This window comes from Acanthochromis polyacanthus, chromosome 17, assembly GCF_021347895.1.
Source record: "Acanthochromis polyacanthus isolate Apoly-LR-REF ecotype Palm Island chromosome 17, KAUST_Apoly_ChrSc, whole genome shotgun sequence".
NCBI classification, from domain to species: Eukaryota; Metazoa; Chordata; class Actinopteri; family Pomacentridae; genus Acanthochromis; species Acanthochromis polyacanthus.
Window position 1 is genome coordinate 24592333 of NC_067129.1, and position 22487 is coordinate 24614819.

A 22487-nucleotide genomic window follows, 5' to 3' on the forward strand; every position below is an offset into this window, starting at 1 on the left:
CAGTAGGATATTTGCTCTTATGTTAAGTCAAACGCTGGCAGTTTTGATGTACTATAAGGAAAAAAAGTAGATTAATTTCTGATGACTCTTTGGCATAGAGCATGGAACCTGGAGCTGCTCTTTTGTTGTCCTACATTTCTCTTTAAAATACCGCAAAGATATTCTATTCGATTCAAGTCAGGTTACACACTTGCCCAGGTCAAAGTTTAAACAGCAGACTAATAAGAAATCACACGTGTTCTCAGTTGTCTTTCAGAGGGATTACAGGCTTTCCAACATGTCTGTCGGTGATCACACATGTTTTCCCTGTTGATAAACTGATTGTCTACTTTGAGGTCTGGAATTTTAATGTAGTCCTTCTAAAGTATTTGCTTTTGATTGTTCATAAGAGGAAATACTCTAATAGTCAATTCATAAATGATGCATTTCAGTGATATTGTACAGGGTGGTACTCACTTTTGTTATATACTGTACGGCACTAAACTGTTCTATATAAGTATTATGGCTTTGTATCTCATTACCTCAACAAGAAAACTTTGGAAGATCTGTAGACCTATTTAAGGGGAATATGTAACAAACTTAAGTTATATTTACACATATTGCCTACCTAAAACAAGCTACCATCCATCCATCTATTCTCTATACACCGCTTTATCCTCATTAGGGTCGCAGGGGGTGCTGGAGCCTATCCCAGCTGACTCGGGCGAAGGCAGGGGACACCCTGGACAGGTCGCCAGTCTGTCACAGGGCTACATATACAGACGAACAATCACACTCACATTCACACCTACGGGCAATTTAGAGTAACCAATTAACCTCAGCATATTTTTGGACTGTGGGAGGAAGCCGGAGTACCCGGAGAAAACCCACGCTAAAACAAGCTACCTGACTGTTTAAATACCTCTGATATATCAGGGTCTAGCATCATCTAAAATAACTCTCATCAGTCTGAGGCACACCATGTATGATGTAGTCCAGCGACTTGAGTTGCTACACATACATCAGACTATAAAACTGAACAACCAGAGATAAGATGGGTTTAATCTCAAAAATACTGGTGCTTTATGATGAAGTGAAAAATTAAACATTTTCCCATACAAGTGAGTTACACGTGAAAGGCTTCCTGTATGAAAGAAATGTCTTTGAGTAAAACACTGAACCTCTACTAATACTAGGTTTTTATCTGCATCAGATCTTGAATTAAAACTGTACCAAATCTGTGTATGTCTGTTGTAAAAGAGAAAACAATTCTGTGTTTGTGTATAAAGTGGTAAATCCAGTGTACCCAATTTTACTTCAAGGATATAAACTATTCCTCTAGTCCCAAACTTTTTTTAGTGTCTGCAGATTGTTCTAAATAAGCTGCCTTAGGCCAGAGCTGTGTAGAATTGTGTCAGTTATCTAACATTTACACAAGGCAATTATTGAAATTATGCACTTAAACAAACAGAATAAAACTGTTAGGTGGTAGAGGAATGAACTTTCATACTATTACAGTGTTAGCTTACTACACTTCTGAATGTTATATTGATATCATAGTTAAAGTTAAATAAAGTTAAGTCAAGTGAAGTAAATAAGGTCAAGTTAAATTAAAATTGAGTTAGGTTGAGTTGAGTTAGATCATGATGTTTCCCTCTGCTGGATGGATTTTATGTTAAAAAAGATGAGTCCAAACATTCTTAAGCCTGTGCTTGACTCAATATCACATTTCCCACCTATTGTTGATACATATTCCATCTTCTGACCTCAGGAGGCTTTATTTGGATAATGGAGTACAGTGGGGCAAAGATGTATTTATGACATGGCATATTCCTGGGTTCATGGCCTCAGGCTCTTTTCATTCTCTCCTTGTCTTTATCAGACACATGAGAAAGCTCAGGACTTCAGGGCATCTAGAAAACAATTGTCTGAAGGCATTTACATGCAGTGTGGTGCCCTGTGGGCTGTCATGTTCCTTCAGTGAACTTTTCCATTTCTGCCCCGTGTTTCAAAACCAGGATGTGAAGTCACAGCAGCAGGCCCAGCCTCTCTTTTCACCTGAGGAGAAGGAGGGGCCTCACTGAGCTAGGCAAAGAGAAAAACAAGGAAGAGCTCACAATCAAGTCGGTGGTGTGTGTGTTCACTTCCACAGATTGTGCCTTGGAGACGAATAAAAAAGGAATTTATCTGACTGGTGGGTTTCTCAACGTGGATATGGATGTTCCGGATCCCTCGCATGGGAATATGGGGCTGTTAAGGACCTTTGATTCCTCTGAGTTTGGCAGCTGGGAGAAAATAGGCTCAGGTGGATTTGGACAAGTATACAAAGTCCGGCACGTACAGTGGAAAACATGGCTGGCTATCAAGTGCCCTCCCTGCCTTCATGTGGATGACAAGTAAGTTACAGCTGTTGAGCCACATGTGTTATGTTGGTACTGGTGATGAATTTAGGGCCACATGCTGATCTCTGTCTTAGTTCAAATATCTCTTTCCTTCTGTGCTTGTTCCAGATGTACAGATCTGTCTTTTCTGGTCTTTTATCTCTCAGCTGTACAGTTTGTTGAGCAGTTTACAGGCCAGCAGTAGACAGACACAGGCTCCGAATATGAGGGAGTAATGTGTGACTCACGTTCTGCCAGTCTGGGCACACAGTGCACCTGGAAAGGTGGCTCAGCAGTGAACTGGAAGTCACATTTACATATTTCAACACAGTTACGTTGTGTTGCAGGGTGTACCAACATGCTGATTCATTCTCAGGGCAAATGTCAGTCCACAGTGCTCAGGGCTGGAGCTGTTTTATTTGTCCAGGTAGGACCAAACATGAAAGGGTCACAGCTGATGTCTCCAATAAACAGTGATGTTATCATGTTGTGACCTCAGGGAGGGGCCCAATAAAACGGTGCACTTTTCAATAAAGGGAGCAAAGAGGTCTGTCCCTCCAGGCACTGCTAGGGATTACACAAGTCTTTAGAATATTCTACTCTTTTTCATAGCCATGAATTTCGCTGCTGCCTTCCGAGGATTTTGTATACTTGTATGTGTCGAGTTGTATGTAAATTGTTACTGAATGTTTTCCCATCATGCAGCACAGCAGTTCACCTATCAATGGAAGTTTCCATTTTTCTGTGCATATACACTGATTTTATTATATAACACTCATTATAATTGTTGCCTCATGAGATGCTTTTGTATAAAAACAAAGAAACAAAGTAATTTCTTGGTGTAGACATAGCAAACTAGGTTGGATTGTCAGATTGTGATTTATCATCTGGTCACTGTCACCACAACATTTTAAACTGTGAGGACAGGCATATCCTCCCAAACTTGTGGTGCAGCTTAAAAGCATCCAATGAACCTGCACCAAAGATGTTATCACCTCCAAACATCTGCAAAGTGCATAAACAGTCATTTGACTGCAGTCTTCACTGACCCACACATAGCATCCAGCAACAGGGACTCAAAGCCACCTTTGTCTTGCTGTGTCGCAGGCTGCCGCTGTGTGGCACAGACGATATTAGAAGCTGTCTAACCGGTCTTACCGGGCCTCTCTGTTGAAGCAGGGACATTGTTTGGTTCTGAAGAGCTGCTAGCGAGCACTTTGGCTTAAATGAAGGGTTCAGCAAACAACTCAATGCTCATTCGCCCGTATCATGTTTGATTATTCCTGCCAGGCAGATTTGGGGACTTGTGCCTCCTTCACTTGTACTCACTATAAAGGACAATTATATTCAGGTGTCCTCCTATTGACTCCTTTAGTAATCTGAGACACTGTCCCTATAATAGACTCAGGTGTTGTAGGAGTATTTCATGCACATCTAATTTAATTTAATTGATGGTAGAAAACAGAATTTGGAGTCCAATCTGCATTTGAAGCACATTCCTACAAACACAGTCATAAGAAGTGACTGAACTTTCTCTCATTTCTCCTCATTAAGAGGCTGCATTATGAAAGCAACCTTTGAAATATGTGCACTGAGGTCATGACTGACCTGCACAGTTGTGTTTGAGGTATGTCAGCAGCGCACTGATAAAGGGAGCTGTGCAAAGATTGAGCAACAGAGAACAAGAGCTGTGTTTAAGCCAACTGCGCTCTCCTGATGCGTTCCAGGCAGACATGTCCTCGAGGTTTGAACAGAACCACTGGGCAGTTAGGAGCATGAGCCGCATATTCAGAATGTAAATTAATTATACATGTTTGTAGAGGTCACATATTCACAGCCTCCAAGGTTACAGCTGATAAACATTTTGCATAGCTAAGAGTTCACTGAGGACAATGTGTAATGTGCTGGAATTTTGATTAGGGCAACAATTACGCCAAATATGGTGGCTCAGTGAGCAAAGTATGAGCTCAGAATCACAGAACAGGTTAATGTTTTATGAAAGAGAGTGTCTGATAAATAACTGAGCTGAGGAAGCAATGGTGAATAACAAGGTGACCCAAATACCTTTCAACTGTTGTTTATCTGAACTTCTTAAAACTGTCTAGTCATGCCACATGAGAGACTGACTGAAGCAGTGAAATGTAATGTAATGTAATGTAACTTCAAAGTGATGCAGTCAATAATGTCTTTGACACAGGGAGCGTTTGGAGCTGCTCGAGGAGGCTAAGAAGATGGAGGCAGCAAAGTTCCGATACATCCTGCCTGTGTACGGGATCTGTGAGGACCCCCAGGGCCTGGTCATGGAGTACATGGAGACCGGTTCCTTGGAGACCCTCCTGGCCACTGAGCCGCTGCCCTGGGAGCTCCGTTTCCGCATCATCCATGAGACTGCAGTGGGAATGAACTTCCTGCACTGCATGAATCCACCGCTGCTCCACCTGGACCTGAAACCAGCCAACATCCTGCTGGATGCTCACTATCATGTCAAGGTAGGCAGTTTACCACCAACGTAGCAGCACCCTGGTCTCATTAGGGCATTTATTTTGTAAAAACATTCAAAAATAATGATCAGATTGATCGTATTTGGCTGGAATTAGTTACCATTTTTTAGTTCACATTTGTGCAGATTTTTTTGTCATTTGTATTGTCTTTTTCTGTATAAAAATGAGTTGCAGGAAACACTACCAGTGTGTGATTAGAAATGTGATGACCTAATGTTTTTGTTCCTGGAAGAATGATTTGACATGAAGTCAAACCTCAGTCATCTTTGTTTAAAAGCTTTCTCAGAGTCCCAGCATTAAGCTTTTGGAAGGAATTTCAGCAGTGAGGTGCTTTGCTGTTCCCTTTCATCCATTTAAAATGATAGCCCTGCACATGCTCTAGGCAGACAGGTGTCTCTCAGCCTCTGTCCAAACTCTAAACAGCTCAACTGCAGCAAGAGCAAGGGGTGGGAACCATCATCTTCAGAGTTTGATACCTGGATGTAAACACCTCACCCGGGCTTGTCCCGACACGATTAATTTAGCTCCTATTAAATCTCCCTCTGTGACTGAGTGTGTGTAGGTGGGTGTGCACTCCTCAACACAAATGTGCAGAGCCTCTCCTCTCCTACAGGCTGGGACATGGCCGGGTTGCCCTCATCATACCACTGAGAGCACATAATAAGAGCTTAGCTGCCTGTCACACTCAGCGGACAGAGTTAGTCATCACAGCCGCGGCACTTCATGAGAAACACTGCAGGGTTGATGTGATTGAGGGTCTGATCTGATCAATCTCTGTCTCAGATTTCTGATTTTGGTCTGGCCCGGTGGAACGGTCTGTCACGGGCGGATGACATCAGCAGAGATGGATTCTGCGGCACGATTGCCTACCTGCCCCCTGAGAGCATCATAGAGAAGGACAGAGTGTCGGACACCAAGCATGACGTATACAGGTGGGGTTGTTTTGGCACTTTACATACAAGATTTCGTGTGAATGTGGTAGGTGTTCTCTGGCTGTATTGTGTTCAGTTAAGTTCTGACTCACAGTGTGAATAACCACATGAAAGAGATTAATTTGGTATGATATATACTGAGTTATTACATTTCTAACACTGTAAAACCTTTAAAATTAATTTTCTATATTACAGCCAGTGAAGTGTCAGTTAATGTGTGAATGTATTTACTCACTGATTTCTATTACACTTTTTGATATCGGATAAGAATCAAATATATTTTTGAAATTAGAGGCGGGTGCCACATTTCTGACAGAAGTGTGATGTTGGATGTTTTTTTTTTTTTTTTTTACCTTTTCAGTTTCTCCATCGTGATCTGGGGGATTCTCACACAGAAGAAACCCTACCAAGGTGAGCACTGCAGTGGCATCAACACATGTGGTCCTGATGACTGTACATCTAGAATAGAATAGAATAGAATAGAATAGAATAGAATAGAATAGAAATGCTTTATAAAGAGGTGGAATATGTTTTCTACAGTAAATAAATAAAAAAATAAACAATAAGAATAACATAAAAAGCAAAATATCATATGTTAAGCATGTGCAGATGTTGACATGTTTTATAGTGCACTTAGTGTCCAAGAGTGCAAGAGAATTCAAAAAAGTATGCAATTTCAAATTAAAGAATTAAAAAAGGATGCTTCAAGGCAGTGAGGACTGAGAGCTCTCTGTAGCCAGGGTGATGAATTAAACACAGTTATTGCTTATTTATTACTTTATTTAGCATTAATGACTTATATTATAAGTGACTAATGTTCTGTTGTACAGTTCATAAACTGAGCAGCTGCACAGTGCTGCTGTAGCCTAATGCACTAAACACAAAGTACAGCTAAGGCTAGTTAGCATTAGTTTTACTAAGGTCTTGTATTCATTTTTATTTTGATTTAATTATGAGGACCAAAAGTTGGGAGAACATTAGGCACAATATAGCCATGTGCAATATCCAAATCACAGGACTTGCAATTTCTTTTTGATAAATGTAAAATGTCTCACAATATAATAATAAAAGTGAAGAATTGTGGTGCTACGGGTATACAGATGCCAACAGATCCTATTCTCCAGACAGAAAAGGACATGTTTGTTTCAGTGCAGACAGCAGCAAAAATCACATAATCATTTCAAAAAATGATCATTTTGACTAAAATGAATATCACAAAATCTTTAAAAATAACTGCAATACAGTTTTTATCGCATGTTCTTCAGCCGTAGGAAACACTCAAGTGACTAGAATTTCCTGCCAATCCATCAAATAATAGTGAAAGCATTTCATTCAAAACCAGTAATGTCAAGCTCAGTGGTCATCACCAAAGTCAGTTGGTGTCATCCTCTGGTGACCATGAAACTGCATAAATGAATTGGCAGTCCATTGAATATCTCCTCAGATATTTTTGTGTGGCCCAAAGTGGTGGATCGATTGTCAAATAGGTCACTGAGGTGTTTCTTTTACAAGCATTTCCTAACATTCTGAACCACAACCCTAACCCCACACTATTAGACTTCTTGCACGTTTATTCAATAAGACAAACATCTGAATTCATATGCCAGAATGTTTTATCTCTCCTAACTTTCCATCTATTTTTAACATTTCCTAGCATGAATGAGCTTTCATAGTTTCCAGTAAACACAAGATTAACACTCAGGTCACGCCTTTAAAGGTGTGTGTGTGTGTGTGTTCAGGAGCTGTAGTGTGTGTGTTTACTCGGTGAATTCCAGGGCAGGCAGGTGGACAGGGCCAGACTGGCAAGCACAGTGTTTTTTTTTCCCAGGCGTATCAGGTAGCGGTTCACTTTTGCCATCCAGTGTCTGGATAGGGTGGCAGGCTTGGCACTGGCACCGCCTATGTTGATCCAGACATAATTAAAAACTGAGAAATGGCCCGGCTGCCATCCCTGCCTGTCTTCCTCCTCCACCTGTGTAGAGTATTACGGTTACAATAGGAGGTGAAGTACCTGTGATTAAAGCTTCTATACCTGTTTGCTCTGAATCATTGACTTGGCTGATCCCTCAGTCAGATGGAAAGAGGTCAGATCAGGATCTCTGAGAGCTTTTCCCTTTTGACTCCCATGGGAAACAACAACATACACTCCCCTATCTGAGCACACAGGAAGATGGAGATAAAGCTGTGCAGGACTAACCGTCGATAAAGGCACCGGCGTCTGTCACCACCTGAAGCTGTGTTGTCATACAGTGTGTTGCAATATGTGACATACAAGCCAAGCAACTTCTGGTTGTCTTTAGACCATGTGTCCTTATCAGAGCAGATCCATTTGCCAGAAATATGAAAAAAAAAATATGCGGGCCATGTGCTTTTTGAATGATTAGTTATTGATGAAACTGAACTACTCCACAATTTTTCCTTCAGGAGAGAACAATATCCTGCAGATCATGGTGAAGGTGGTGAAAGGGGTGCGTCCAGACCTGGGAGCAGTGCCACGATGTCGACCTTCAGCCTGCACAGGTTTCCTGAGCCTCATGCAACGCTGCTGGGCCACAAACCCTGAAGCCAGACCCAGCTTCCAGGGTAAGTTGTGTCTCTCTGCTGTTAATAGCTGTCTACATTCATCGATCCTGATAACAGAAGAGAAAATTAATACGAAACAAAAGGGATCTTATACCTTCAACTACACACTGTTTTCCATTATATTTCCTTTTGGCTGGATAAAAATAAAAAAAAATTGTGTTGAAAATCAAGTTTAGTTTTTTTCCTTTTTTAACATGTCCATATGGTACATCTGTGTAGAGTCCTAGGAGCTTTGGTAAAAAACAACTGCATTTCTCTTTTAGCTTCTAGAAGATGTTTCACCTCTCATCCAAGAGACTTTTTAAATTCTGAACTGAAACTCTGAATGAAAGAAGTCCAGTGGCTTTTTACTGAAGCTCCTAGAATTCTAGTATGGTGATTTTCATATACTGAAAGGCTTATCATGAGCAACATAAGCAGTCAACAACATCTCTGAGCTTTTGTGCCTTGAAACTGCACTCTTAGTGACAGTATCCAAACACAGATTTCGACTTCTAAGGTGTTGTACATAACAAATTTGGGAACCAATCCTGGGAACATGCAGAGTAGAATTTTCTGCATCATCACTCTTCATTAGAATCTCTTTTGGGTTTAAGCATGTATGGCTGAATTCCTCTAACATTAAAACTTGCTATAGTGTAGTGTAGAGCAGTTTTACAGTGTTTGAGCAGAGTGGTAGGTAAGCTGGTGAGCCTGAGTTGCAGCCAGCAGAGGAGGGTTGAGTAGAGGCAGAGGAAAGGAGTAAGTAGATCTGCAGATTCTAGAGAAGGCAACAGTGTAAAGTTACATAAAAAATAATTCTAAGGCATGAATAATTTTTTTTCATGGAATACATTTCTATAACATACGTATTTACATCTGATACACAGACATGAGTTTTTGAGGGTTAAACCAGCAAAAGCAGGGAACTTTAAACACACCATTACGCTACTCCTCTCCCATTTTGTTATCCTTAACTCTATCCCTGATATAACTAAAACCTGACTCAGAGCTGTTGTCCTTCCAGAAATCACATCTGAAGCTGAGGAGCTCTGCTCTAAACCTCAGGAGGAGCCCAAGACACCGACCTTATCAACATCAGAGCCAGAGCCCACATCCCCCAAGGCACTCAGCAGTAACCAGGTAAGACATGACTTCACCACATTTACAGATTTTGCATGAAAAAACCTGTATTTCACATATTTTTGCGTCTCTGTAAGATATCTTGTGTTTTTTTTCCAACTGTGGCTCCCATTCAAATGTGCCCATTTCTACTGATGTACTCTGCATCACCCTTACTAAGCTTGATATGCTCACCTACATACTGTTTGAATATTATTACCAGCAATTTATGTAGCATATTTAATGCCAGAGCCTTACACCACAACAGTAAACTTATGAATCAATTTCAGTGTTAGCTTGTACTTTGTATGTATCATCTAGCTTATCATGCATGTATCCAACTGTGTGTTATATGTTCCTTGTTTCCCACTGACCTCTTCTCCCATCCCTCCCGCTCCCCCTCCATCTCCCCTTCCCTCACCCCCTCTCCCCCTCTCCCCCTCTCCCCGTCTACCTCTCTACCTCTTCTGCCCCTTTCAACCCGCCGGCCAGCAGGCAGACAATTTCACCTGTAATTGGTGCTATGTGAAGAAAGTCAAACTGAATTGAACTGAAGAGCAACAAACATACTTGAGTAGCAGTAATGGCCCACTTGTTATATGCTGTCATTTTTCCTCACTTCCATCTCTTAACAGACTTTATGGGTTTTTTCTTTAATGTATAACTACTCTCCCAGACAACAGGAGGCTTGTCTTTAGGCTGTTCCAGACATGATTATGACTTTATAAGTCATATGGTTGATCCTGGACACCCATTGCATCACAACAGGAATGCTGACTGATTGGATTGTTTAACCTGTAGGCTGCTTTGTCATTTCCTTGCTTTGGTGTACGTGACTAGAAACAAACATCCTGTTCACATGAAATGACAGCTGTTAATGATATCTGTCTCTGTTATGGACTTCCGCATACATTCAGGTTACTTTAACAAATTATCTCACTGTCAACATTTACTAGCCACTGACAGTGGAGTGGATTTGGAACAGAGCACTAACTATTCACCTGAGTGTATTTAAAATGAACTGTGAAGCTGTCCAAGAATAGCTTGTCTATAACACTGTGTGCGTCTCTGGCTTTTTCTTTACAGGGTAATGACAACAAGCCCGTGCGTCCAAAATCCGCCATGTTGCCTGAGAAAGACTACAGTCTGTCAGAGCTGCTGAGCCAAGTGGATTCGGGGATCTCTAGGAGTTTTGATCGAGTGAAGGAGGATAGCTGCCACAGCAAAGAGAACACATGCAAGAGACTGTCTGGCATCTCCTCTGCAGATTCTGCTTTCTCCTCTCAAGACTCCATCACACTGTCTTTTGAGAAAGAAAGCACATATGGTAAGAGCCCATTAAAGATCCAAACTTCAAGTTTTATTTGTGTAAACAAATACCTAATACTGATAAATGCATGAATTCACAGAGTATCAGTGTAACGTTTTAAACAGTGATTTTAGCCCTAAAGTCATCCTTTCCTTCTGTACTGCTCAGATTCTGCTGAGGTCCAGAAGCGAAAGCTATGTGAGGCCATCAGGACCAAAGATACTGCCAAGCTGATGAAGATCCTCCAGCCTCAGGATGTTGACCTTCTCCTGGATGGAGGAGGCAGCCTGCTGCACCACGCCATCACTTTGGCTAATGAGGAGGCCGTCAAGTTCCTCCTCCTGAACAACGCCAATCCCAACCTTGCAAACGCCCGAGGCTCCACCCCTCTCCACCTAGCCACAGAGAAGCACCTGAAGCCACTGGCAGAGCTTCTGCTTGGCAGGCGCAGCACCAATGTGAATGCCAAAGATGAGGACCAGTACACAGCTTTGCACTGGGCAGCTCAGAATGGGGACGAGGCCATCACACGCCTGCTGCTGGACCGAGGGGCTGCCATCAATGAGACCGATGGTCAGGGACGCACACCAGCTCATGTGGCCTGCCAGCACGGCCAGGAGAATGTAATCAGGGTGCTGCTGAGCCGTGGTGCCGATGTTCAAATCAAGGGCAAAGACAACTGGACAGCGCTTCACTTTGCTGCCTGGCAAGGACATCTGGGCATCGTCAAGCTGCTGATCAAGCAGGCTGGTGCTGATGTTGATGGCCAAACCACAGATGGTCGCACACCGCTGCATCTGGCATCCCAGAGGGGGCAGTATCGAGTGGCACGGATCCTGATTGAGCTTGGAGCGGATGTCCACATGATGTCTGCTGGGTTAAACACACCTCTACACGTGGCGGCACAAACGGGTCACACCAGCACCTCTCGCCTTTTGATCAAACACCAGGCAGACATCCATGCCCAGAACACCCAAGGACTCACTCCTCTGCACCTTGCCTCCCAGCGGGGCCACCTGGCCACAGTGAAAATGTTGATAGAGGAAGGGGCAGATCCCTACAGAGCCACCCAGGCCCTACGCACCCCCTGCCACCTGGCAGCAGAGAGCGGACACTGTGAAGTCCTGAAAGAGCTGCTCCTTCACTGTCCAGACGGTGGGACCTTGTCAGATGAGCAGGGCCTCAGTCCGTTACATCTGGCAGTGCAGGGCGGCTACTCAAACGTCATTACTATGCTGCTGCCACAGGACTGTCAGGACTCTGTTATCGAGAGCTCAGTACAACCAGCAGCTGAGGAACCTGCAAAGGCGGAGACTCAGCAGCTCCAGAGGAAGGTTGTAATTCTCAAACTGACAGAGCACACCAACAAAGACTGTCCACAATCTGTCAGCTCACAGTGCTCCTCAGCACCCTGCTAACAAGAACAAGGACACAAACAAAACTGTGCACAACTATCTTCTGTGGAGTTTCTTTCCACTCCTCTGCTGCCTCAGAGTTGGTTAGGGGTTGGTTACTCCAATCTTCTAGTCTTTTGGACTCCAAAGCCCTTTGAGTGCTGTAGGTTCTTCCTAATGGTTGGGAAAGCTTTGATGTAAATATGTACACTGTAAATAGAAAGTATAAATACTGTATTGTCTCTAAATTTAGACTTTTGTTTACTTTTTTTACTTTACAAGCAATGTTTTTTTTTCGTTTTTTTTTTTTTTTTTTTACATAACAAGCACATGTACATTGAATTAGGAAGCTAATGTCCTTCAGGGACTTTTAGCTGCATCATGCTGCAGCTGGTATGCCTGTAAATTATATTTAATAGAGGACAAACTTAAATCATATGCTGTATTAGATGAATGCTGTAGTTCATCAGAGCCAACTTTCAGTGTTCTGTACCTGTTACATATCAGTGCTATATCATCCATTAAAACATTTTATACCTTTGCTTGTTGCTTTTCTCACATAACTTGAACTGCATATTATAAAAGAGTTATTTTCATGCCATATGGGTGGTTAACTGGCTTAACATGTTTTTCTTATAGTCAAGGAGAAGTGAAAAATTAGACAGTGCCAGTTTTGTAACTTTATGCCAAACTCTACATAGATATATTCAGTGGTGGAAAGTAACTGTACTCAAGTATTTAAATACAATGTTGAAATACTTGTGTTTTCCTTGAGTATTTTGTGTTAGGCTACTTTATAATTCCACTCAGTTCTACAAACTTAACAACAGCATTGTAATTTATACTCCACTACTTTTATCTGACAGCTTTAGTTACTTTTGATATGAAGATTTAACTTAATGAATACTATAACAAGCTGCAGATACGGATAGATGTAGTACAAACGGCAATGTGCAGTTGGGTTCATATTTCGATGTCTTTATGTTGTCTCAGTATTTGTTCAAATGAGCCAAAAATTAGAAGAAAAGTCTGTAAACTGAAAACAGATTTGTATATCAGAGTTAATCTTTTTTCCTCCTCCTTCAGTAATGTGCTAGAACTACTGAGCTGAACTGCTGGATTGAAAACAGTTCAAATTGCTCTGCCTGCAACAGCTTTAACAGTAACATGCTGCTGACACACTGATGCTCCACTGTTATTGATCTAATGATGGGAGATATAATAATATATCAATCAGTGGGACCAAACCAGTGATTGAACTTTATTACTTTAATTATATTTTGCTGTTAATACTTATGTACTTTTATTAAGTAGGATTTTTCGAACAGGTCTTTTATAAAACCACATATACAAATACAGGCTAACATAAAACTTTTCAATATACAGAATTTTCAAGATGATTTTCAGAAAATATCACAATAATACAATAGCTGTACTTAAGGTTAAGATTCTGTTTTTGTCAGACCTGCTGTATATTTTCTCAAAATGTATGATACGTAACTACTGAGAACATGCAGCCATTAATATTTTTTTCACTAAAATGGGAGCAAATCCTTTGATAGCATCAGCTCATTTTGAAATATACATGTAAAACTGAGAACAAATGAATTCACTTCCATCATCATAAGATATTGTACAAGAGCTCTTTTCTTCTTCTTTAAAGTAATATTGTTTTCCAAAATAGTTGACAACTTTCCACAGCACATGTTGCTGCAGGCCTCTTGGAGAAAGTGTCTTGTTTCAGAGTCGGCGTGCCTTGGCTCCAGCCGCCTCTCCACCAGCACGTGTGCAGCTATGATCAGCCTTGATGTTACATAGAGGTGGCATGTCTGCATCTGCAGCCTCACCTGGAGTATTATTATTATTTTTATACCTCTACTCCACAGCATGTTGAGGTTGGCAGAGACCATGGGAACTGCCCCTGAGGGGGATCACAGGCTGTAAGATGATGGATGAGTAGAAGGGGCTTATGCACTACCTGCAATTCCAGCCTGTTGGCTAATTCTTCAGACCACTTTAACTTTTCATCGCTCAGTAAAACCAGCACGCCATCTCTGACGCCTTAAGGGCTGGCTTTTCGTAACCCGAGAAACTCAGTGCGAGTGGCTGCTGCTTGTAATTGTCCTGTTTTTATAGCTGGTGTTCGCGGAGACCCAGAAAATGGCTGCTTGAAATGTGTGTAATCTGAGGCCTGTGTTTTGTGTACACAGTACTCTGTCCTGCCTGTTGCCTGGTGATCCATCTCGGCTCCGGCTATGGGGCAGATAACGTGCTCTCATTGCCCAATCTCATCTTCCAACTCCTGTCAGGACTGCTGTTGTGTTTGATAAACTGGTAGGTTTGGTTTGCTGGTGTTGTACAATGACTTACTGTGTTGTGTTCCTTATTCATTCTAGGATACAGTTCTGATTGTCTGTATAATCCCCAAAATGAGATATCATTCAGATAGATCAGTGGTAACTTCGACAAGAATCTGTGAACTTTCATAACAGTACTGACAGGTTTATTCCAGAATTCATTAGCAGTGAATGTCAATGTGAAAAATATACCATAGCACCAGGGAGATCACTTTTTCATGATCAGAAATGACAGATACATTTACAAAGGATTTAATTTTTGCATTCAGTATGACTAATAAAAATTAGAAAACAGATGAAAATAAGCTGTTGCCTTATTTTTCTGTTTGTTGAATGGCTGTTTGCATCAATAAAGTTGTTTGATCTTTGACTTGAAGTGTGTGAAGTTCATGGAATTACACATTTATGTGGTCATGGCACAAATCATGTTGGATTTTTTTGTGTCTTTTATCAGTATTTCTTTGACATTATTATTATTATGTGATCTCCAGAATTATTTATTGTGTATAATCTTTTACAAAAACATGTTTTTTTTAACACTTGTTGATTTTGAACATCATCATAATCACGGGTTTGCTTTGTGAAAGGTGATAAGTTTTTGAAGCTCCTATTGTAAAATCAAGCCTTTTTTTTTTAGAAGTAGTAATCCTTTCTTTTTCTTTCACAATATTCAAAAGATGTTTCAAATTCCTGCCTGGAAAAAGCTTGCATCATCATAAATTAAATGCATGCCTTGCATACATCATCTGTGGACAAAATGAATAATACTGGCCCTATAACTCCGAGCCTTGAGGAACCATCTGAGAAGTTGATTTATTTATTTAAACATTCATCTGAACACAGTCATATCAGTTTTCCTGGTAGCTGCCTATTTTATAGTATAGTATTTTATAGTATATTAATAATAGGCCAGTGATCAATGGTATTAAATAGTATAAAAAAATACCCCCACTGTACATTCATTATTTTAATTTGCAGCAGCTAATTTCCCCTCAATTTCACATGCAAGTCAATTACTGCTTTAAAATAGCTGTTGTTGTAGCATATTATTTCATAACAAAATTCTCTAGTGTTAAGCATTACTTTCCCCCCCAAAATAAACAGTCTACACTTAGAAAATGAATGCCGGTCTCCAGTTTTATATAAGAACCATGCTTTTCATTTGTTATAAACATATCAGCTTACAGAAGAGGTGTCTTATCTTCATCACATAGTCACTGAATTACTTTCAAATCCATAGATTTTTAAAAAAATCATGTCAACTATATTATTTTCAGGCCTGCACAGTGGAGTGGTGGTTAGTGTTGCCTTGTAGCTAGCAGATCCCTGGTTTGCATCCTGGACTGGGCCTGAGATCTTTCTGCAGGGTGTCTGCATGATCTCCCTTTGCATTTTCACTGGGTACTAAAGCTTCCTTCCACAGCCAAAAAAGACATGCTGAGGTTACATGAATGTGAGTGTGATTGTTTGCCTCTCTGTGACAGACTGGTCACCTGTACAGGATGCCCACTGCCTTTGCCCCAGGTCATCTAGGATAGATTTCAGCTTGCTGTGACCCTAATAAGGATTAAGATGTGTATCAACAATAGATGGTTGTTATTGTCATCTATTCTTTTTACAGAAGTATTTGTAGGGGTGTAGTTGGTATTTAGAAAATAAGCATGCTGTTATTCTAGTAACATGGAAACATGTTTCCATTGTTAGACCAGATGGGTGGCTGTAGACATCTTAAGTTTAACTATATACATACAGTGCATGAGTCATTTCCTTTTCTTACTGACGGTGCATTCAGTTGTCTGCAGTTCAGAGTTCAGCCTGTTCTGGTACCTCACACCCTGATGAATGATGGATGAAGTCATTCCCTACCAACACATTTGTCATGTTGCCTCAGTGAAGGAAGCCACCCTCAGGCTCCACTATGCTTAGGAGAAGCCCAACGGGTGCTCAGAAATGAGGCCATAAGTTGTCTACTCTTTTGCTAACAGGAGGTGGTGCAACCTGCTATCTTGTCAGGTTCAAGAGGTCTAACTGTATCCTTCTCCCTGTCTGCATGCTGTTGATCATGGTTTAGTGGCTCAAGACATTTTTGGAGAGTTCCTTGGGGCAAACTCCACATTGAAGGATTTGGAGTAATGAGAGAAGGTCTTTGATTGATGTCACCAAGTCAGAAAAGGTCATCAAAAGCCATGAGATAAGCGGCAGGGTGAAGAATCAATTAGTGGTTAAAAGTTCATTTGTTGTCCTATCAATTGAAACGCCAGAGATATGCGGGTACTTTATTGGCAGGGGTTTTCCTAGAGTATCAAGCGTGATAATGCATCAACTGTGAACACTCTGGCAATAACTTAACAAAAATCTGTATAAGAATGATATTTTTAGTGGATTTAGCAACAAAGTATAACTTTATCGTTATACATTGTAAAAGAATGATTCATTATCTGTAAACTACAGCTTTTTGATGCGGACATTGTTAGAGTTTGTGCTTCTGTTTGCTACATTCACCATGGAAATTCAAACTTATTTATTTATTTACCTGATATTATCGGTCAGTTAACAAAACAGATCAAAATCTCTAAAACATCGTAATTTTTAAAATTCTCAATATAAAATATGCTTCTTTCAAATGGCAACAAATAACTGTTAAATACTATTTTTGCTGATTTAAATTCATTGGCTGCACAGTGGATTTGGTGTTTAGGACTGTTGTCTTGCAGCTATAAGATCCTGGTTCATATCCTGGCCCGGGCCTGGAATCTTTCTGCATGGAGTTTGTCTGTTCTCCATGTGCATGCGTGGGTTTTCTCCGGGTATTCCAGCTTCCTCCCACAGTCCAATAACATGCTGAGGTTTACTTGTGATTACATTATAATACGGTAGAATACAGTAAAAAAAAAAGTGTAACTTTAATGTCAGACACTGTAAAAGAACCATTTATAAATATACTGTTTTTTTGATGCGTACACTTTTTTACAGTTTTTGCTTGTTTTTATTGTGTAATTTAACCAAACTGTGAAAATATGTAAAACAACAGTAAATTGTTCAAACAATTACACTTAAGAACTGTTAAAATCCTTTTATTTAGTGCTTCTTTTCTTCTTTATTCAATGTATCTAAAATACCTCAACAGTGGATACCAAATTTCCTAAATGACCAAATTAGTAAGCCATTTAATATTATGCATCTCATATTGTGTTATTCAACAGCAGAGAGTCAGCATTTGACGGATTGCTGTAAATGTTAATATTGAATCATAATTTTACATAACACTGCATCTGAAAGACTGTTTCATCACAGTGGCGTGGCCGGCTGTCTGGACAGGCCAATATGTATAATCAGTGACTGTCTTAAAGATTGCAAGACTTGCCTCTTGTCAGATGAGGCGTCTGGTTGCTCCTTTGTTTGACAATGACAAGAGGGACTTTTCAGTTTGGCTGAGTCACTGCTCACTGCTCAGTCAGACGAGCAACAAGGCCTCATAAAACACACTCACTGAAGTGATACAAGGCCCTTATCAGCACATAGTGGTAAGTAAAAAGAGATTAATGGCCATAATCTTGATAAAGGGAACAAAAATCAAAGTATATTTTCAGAAAGCTATTACCTCATACCCATTCCTGTGGCAGATTATCTGAAAACAAAGCAATCAGCTAAACATTAACAACATCTGTTATTCGCTCTGTGACTGGTTGCTGGGAGAATGTGGCTCATACAGTGTGCTGTGAGCTGTTTTTCTCCCCACTCTCTTTTCCTTCTCCCCTTATTTTAACCTCACAGAACTGGCTGAGCAAGATCAGAGATTGTGCCACTTGAGAAGCGAGGCAAGCTTGAACATGTGGAGGTAGCCTCAGGGTGAAACATGGATGTGGGTGCACTCAGCGTTGATGAATTATAAGATTTATGGCTAACGAAGCTAAGGATGAATACACCACTGAAATGTCACGGAAAGACAGCCACTTGTGGATACTGAAGTTACATAATAGAAGTCCATGCAGAGGAAAGCATTAATATATACTACTATTGTAATATAATTGAAGTTGTTTGCCTAATCAAAGAACAGTGACGGGAAAAAGTAGTTTCCTGGAAAGTTTGAGATCATAGCGAATGAATGCAGTGAGGTTAAAGTCCACACTGAGTGGGAAAGCATCCGTGAAGCGGAAAACGTGCCGCACACCAGCCAACACACTGCCACTGTGTCAATATGTGTCCCTGCTGTTTGTTAATGGAGCAGCTCGGGGACATGTTAGGATTTGCTTTTCGACGACACCAGTCTTGGCACCTTTAATTCCAGCTTTGCAATGAAGCGAAGTGTTCATGATTACAGATGAGGTCTGATATGTAGAAGCAGGATGATGTTAGGTCTAGTAAGACAGAAGACCAGAGTTGCAGGGTTTTAGTATCCACATGTTCAGTCACTTAAACCCAGTAGGGGATTTATTTGTTCCCAAATTTCCAAAATACCTCCATGCGGGTGTGCATGTTGTTTGGTTGTGTGGGAGCAGTGAGGTGTTCACACTGGGCATGTCACCCTGCTGCATATGGTTGTATACATAAGACCTATGAGTCATTGTGTGATTTAGATGCACAGTGAATGTGGCTTCATAGCTGACTGTGCTGCGGCTGCCAGGTGGACCAGAGGCCTACATAAACTTAACCTTCACTTAACAGGTACAAAACAATGTGAACAGGGAGTCTGCCTATTGGTTGTGTGTCTACAGGGTATTTTGGGACGTGCAGGGGCAGAGATGGTGTACAAATATCCTGTTTGAAACAGTTGTAATGCGCAGCTCTTCAATGGTAAAATGTTGTGGTGGAAGCAGAGAGGAAGATAATTACGTAAGTTGCTTAAAAGTCCAATTTATTTTAGGCCTGGGATCATTTCTAGGCAATTTGAGATAAGATAAGGGAGGAATATGGCAAAAATGCATCTTCATTGTTAACCTGCCATTCCCTATGTACACACAGAATAGAATTTAAAATCCTTCTTCTGACATATAACCAATCTCCATCATATCTTAAAGATCTGTTAGTACCATATTATCCTAGTAGAACTCTTCGCTCTCAAACTGCAGGCTTACTTGTTGTTCCTAGAATTTCTAAAAGTAGAATGGGAGGCAGAGCCTTCAGTTATCAGGCGCCTCTCTTGTGGAACCTGCTCCCAATTTGGGTTCGGGAGGCAGATACCCTCTCTATTTTTAAGACCAGGCTTAAAAAGTTCCTTTTTGACAAATGGTATAGTTAGGGCTGACTGGGTGACCCACAGGGGTTCGGTTTGTGTCTTCATTTGCACAGCTGACTCCCTCTTGGACGTCCCTTCGTTCTGCCCTTAGTCATGCTGCTATAGGCCTATAGGCTGCTAGGGGACTTCTCTTGACACACTGAGCCCTTCTCTATCTACCTTTACATTTAATATGTATACCGTTATTGCAGTACATTCACTCTGTTTCCCCCTGTGCTATTTCTCCGAGTGTCCCTGGTCCCAGAGCTGGATGCTTCAGATCTGCGGTTGATGTTCCACCAGCTGGTCCAGTCTCCACCATGTCCACTGTGGGATGCTGCTGCTGACCTTCCTCCAGCCCTCCGCTTCCAACTTCCCTTATCCACCAGTCAACTCTGCATCGCCTTCACTATACTTGTTATGCTAACTTACATACTGTTTGAATTTTACTGCTAGCTATATATGGAGTATGTTTAATGTCAGAGCCGTACATCTTAAGAGTAAACTATGAGTCAGTTTTCAATGTTAGCTTATATTTTGTTTGCGTCACATATCTTGTCATACATGTATCCAAATGTGTGTTGTGTTTTCCTTGCTTTCCCACCCCTCCCTCTTCTCCCATCCTTCCCCCTTGCCCTCCTCTGTCCCTTTCAACCCGCCCGGCCAGCAGGCAGATGGGTCCCCCCTATATAGAGCCGGGTTCTGCTCGAGGTTTTTTCCCTGTTAAAAAGGTGTTTTCCTTGCCACTGTCGCCTTTGGGCTTGCTCTGGGGGTCAGGCATATAGGTTCTGTAGAGCATCTTGAGACGATTTGACTGTAATTGACGCTATATAAATAAAATTGAATTGAATTGAATTGAAAAGTGACATTCCGGAATGTCACTGATGATGTCACTACAGCCAGTCCAATTTCTTAGGAATACAGCTCAAATCACCCTTCAGTACCTTTGATGACAAAGGTTTTTTAAAAAATGCAAATTTTTAAAATTGGTGGTCACCGGTGTGTGTGTGTGTGTGTGTGTGTGTGTGTGTGTGTGTGTGTGTGTGTGTGTGTGTGTGTGTGTGTGTGTGTGTGCGCTCAGGTTCTAGCTATACTTGTGGGGACCAAATGTCCCCACAACTGTAGGAAAACCGAAAACAATGTCACTTGTGGGGACCTCATTTCGGTCCCCACAAGGGGAAAAAGAAAAAGTGTAAAAACGTTTCTTTAGGGTTAGGCATTGTTTTGGTCTGGGTTAAGGTTAGGGTTGGGGTAAGGGTTAGGGGTTAGATATGAATGGGAGTCAATGATATGTCCCCACAATGATAGAAAAACATAGTATGCGTGTGTGTGTGTGTGTGTGTGTGTATGTGTGTGTGTGTGTGTGTGTGTGTGTGTGTGTGTGTGTGTGTGTGTGTGTGTGTGTGTGTGTGTGAACAGTAAAATGTACTCAACAGTTTGCATCAGTCTAGTGAAATTCTTCTCAACCAACAAACTACAATTGAGCTAGAACAGCTGAAGTTATCCACACGTTAAGATAGTGGAGGGACTTCAAATCTCAAACTCAAGATGAAGACAAATTAAGTTATCAAAGTCAATTTAATCAGGTTACCTCAACTTGAATTTAGTTTTAAAACAATTAATGCAGAAATTTGAGTTTAATGCACATACTACCATGGTGATAAGATTACCTAAATTATTATGTTAACCCAGCTAAACCCATCATAAAAATGTTGAAACATAGAAAGTTCTTCTAAATCAGTGTTTTAGATATCTTGCAACCACAAATATATACTTACGGTTTCTTGAGAGCCTGCTTTACTTTCTCCAGTCATACTTTCTAAACACAAGGCAGTTGAAGTGGCAGTTGTATTATTGGTATTTGGCCAGGAGATGGTGCAAACTCTTTATAAGAGCTCACTGAAGCTATTATTCATATATTTTTATTTTTTTGTAGGATCATTTCAGCACAGTCCAAACCACAATGATGACATTCCACAATGAAATAATTGTTTCTGGTGGTATTTTAATATATTTCAGTTATTAACAATGTTTACATTTACAACAATTTGATTACTTAGAAAATTTGCTCTTTTATGTCAAAATAGAGCTGTAGTGCAATGAGTGCACTACAGTCTAATATACATTTGAAAGCAGTCAGGCCTTTTCAACTTTTCCATCTGCTGGAATGTCTTGAAATACAACAGTACATTTCACCCACAGGATAAAATGAACAAGCCAACTCAATAAAATATTCCTGAAACTGATGTACAGTTGTGGCCTTCAGCAACTTGCCATTATGTGGCTATAGCTGTAGAGTTAAATGACAGCTCCCCAAAGGGCTATGCAGAAATTGCAGAGAGGCTGTAAAAAACCCATGGCCTTTCAGTAAAATACTGGCTGATAACCTGAATCGAGAGCATGTGATACCAGCACAGTCTACAGAGGTTTTCTTTCAAAGGATATCCATGGCCTAATTAGACTGCCCCCTTTCAATTCATTGGAAAAGGTCAGTTTGCTGTTTGGGTTGGAAAATTTGTTGAACAGCTTGATGAAAATAGCAATTGGAAAATAAGAATTCAGAAGCTTTATGTAAATATCTGCGCTACTGTTCAAAAGTTTGAGGTCATTTAGAAATGTTCTTATATTTGAGAAACAATTGTTTTTCCGATAAGGATAACATTAAATCAATCAGAAATACAGTCTCGACATTGTTAATGTGGTATATGACTATTCTAGTTGATTTTTAATGGATG

At 40.7% G+C, this 22487-nt stretch overlaps 1 protein-coding gene across 1 annotated transcript; it reads left to right on the plus strand.

Moving 5' to 3' along the window:
* The first annotated feature begins 2090 nt into the window (after window positions 1–2090).
* ripk4 (receptor-interacting serine-threonine kinase 4) lies at window positions 2091–12721 on the plus strand. The gene is made up of 8 exons (XM_022199355.2): window positions 2091–2375; window positions 4558–4849; window positions 5645–5793; window positions 6155–6204; window positions 8218–8376; window positions 9383–9498; window positions 10564–10804; window positions 10955–12721. The coding sequence occupies exons 1-8, from the start codon at window positions 2194–2196 to the stop codon at window positions 12202–12204; spliced, it is 2439 nt and encodes an 812-aa protein (XP_022055047.1). The 5' UTR covers window positions 2091–2193; the 3' UTR covers window positions 12205–12721.
* Window positions 12722–22487: the final 9766 nt, after the last annotated feature.

What these genes read in the sequence shown, in the direction of transcription:
- ripk4 (XM_022199355.2), top strand. Translation starts at nt 2,194, where the DNA reads ATGGATGTTCCGGATCCCTCGCATGGGAATATGGGGCTGTTAAGGACC. An exon ending in ATGCTCACTATCATGTCAAG is followed by an intron (nt 4,850 to 5,644) that starts GTAGGCAGTTTA and finishes TCTCTGTCTCAG; the next exon opens with ATTTCTGATTTTGGTCTGGC. An exon ending in ACAGAAGAAACCCTACCAAG is followed by an intron (nt 6,205 to 8,217) that starts GTGAGCACTGCA and finishes TTTTTCCTTCAG; the next exon opens with GAGAGAACAATATCCTGCAG.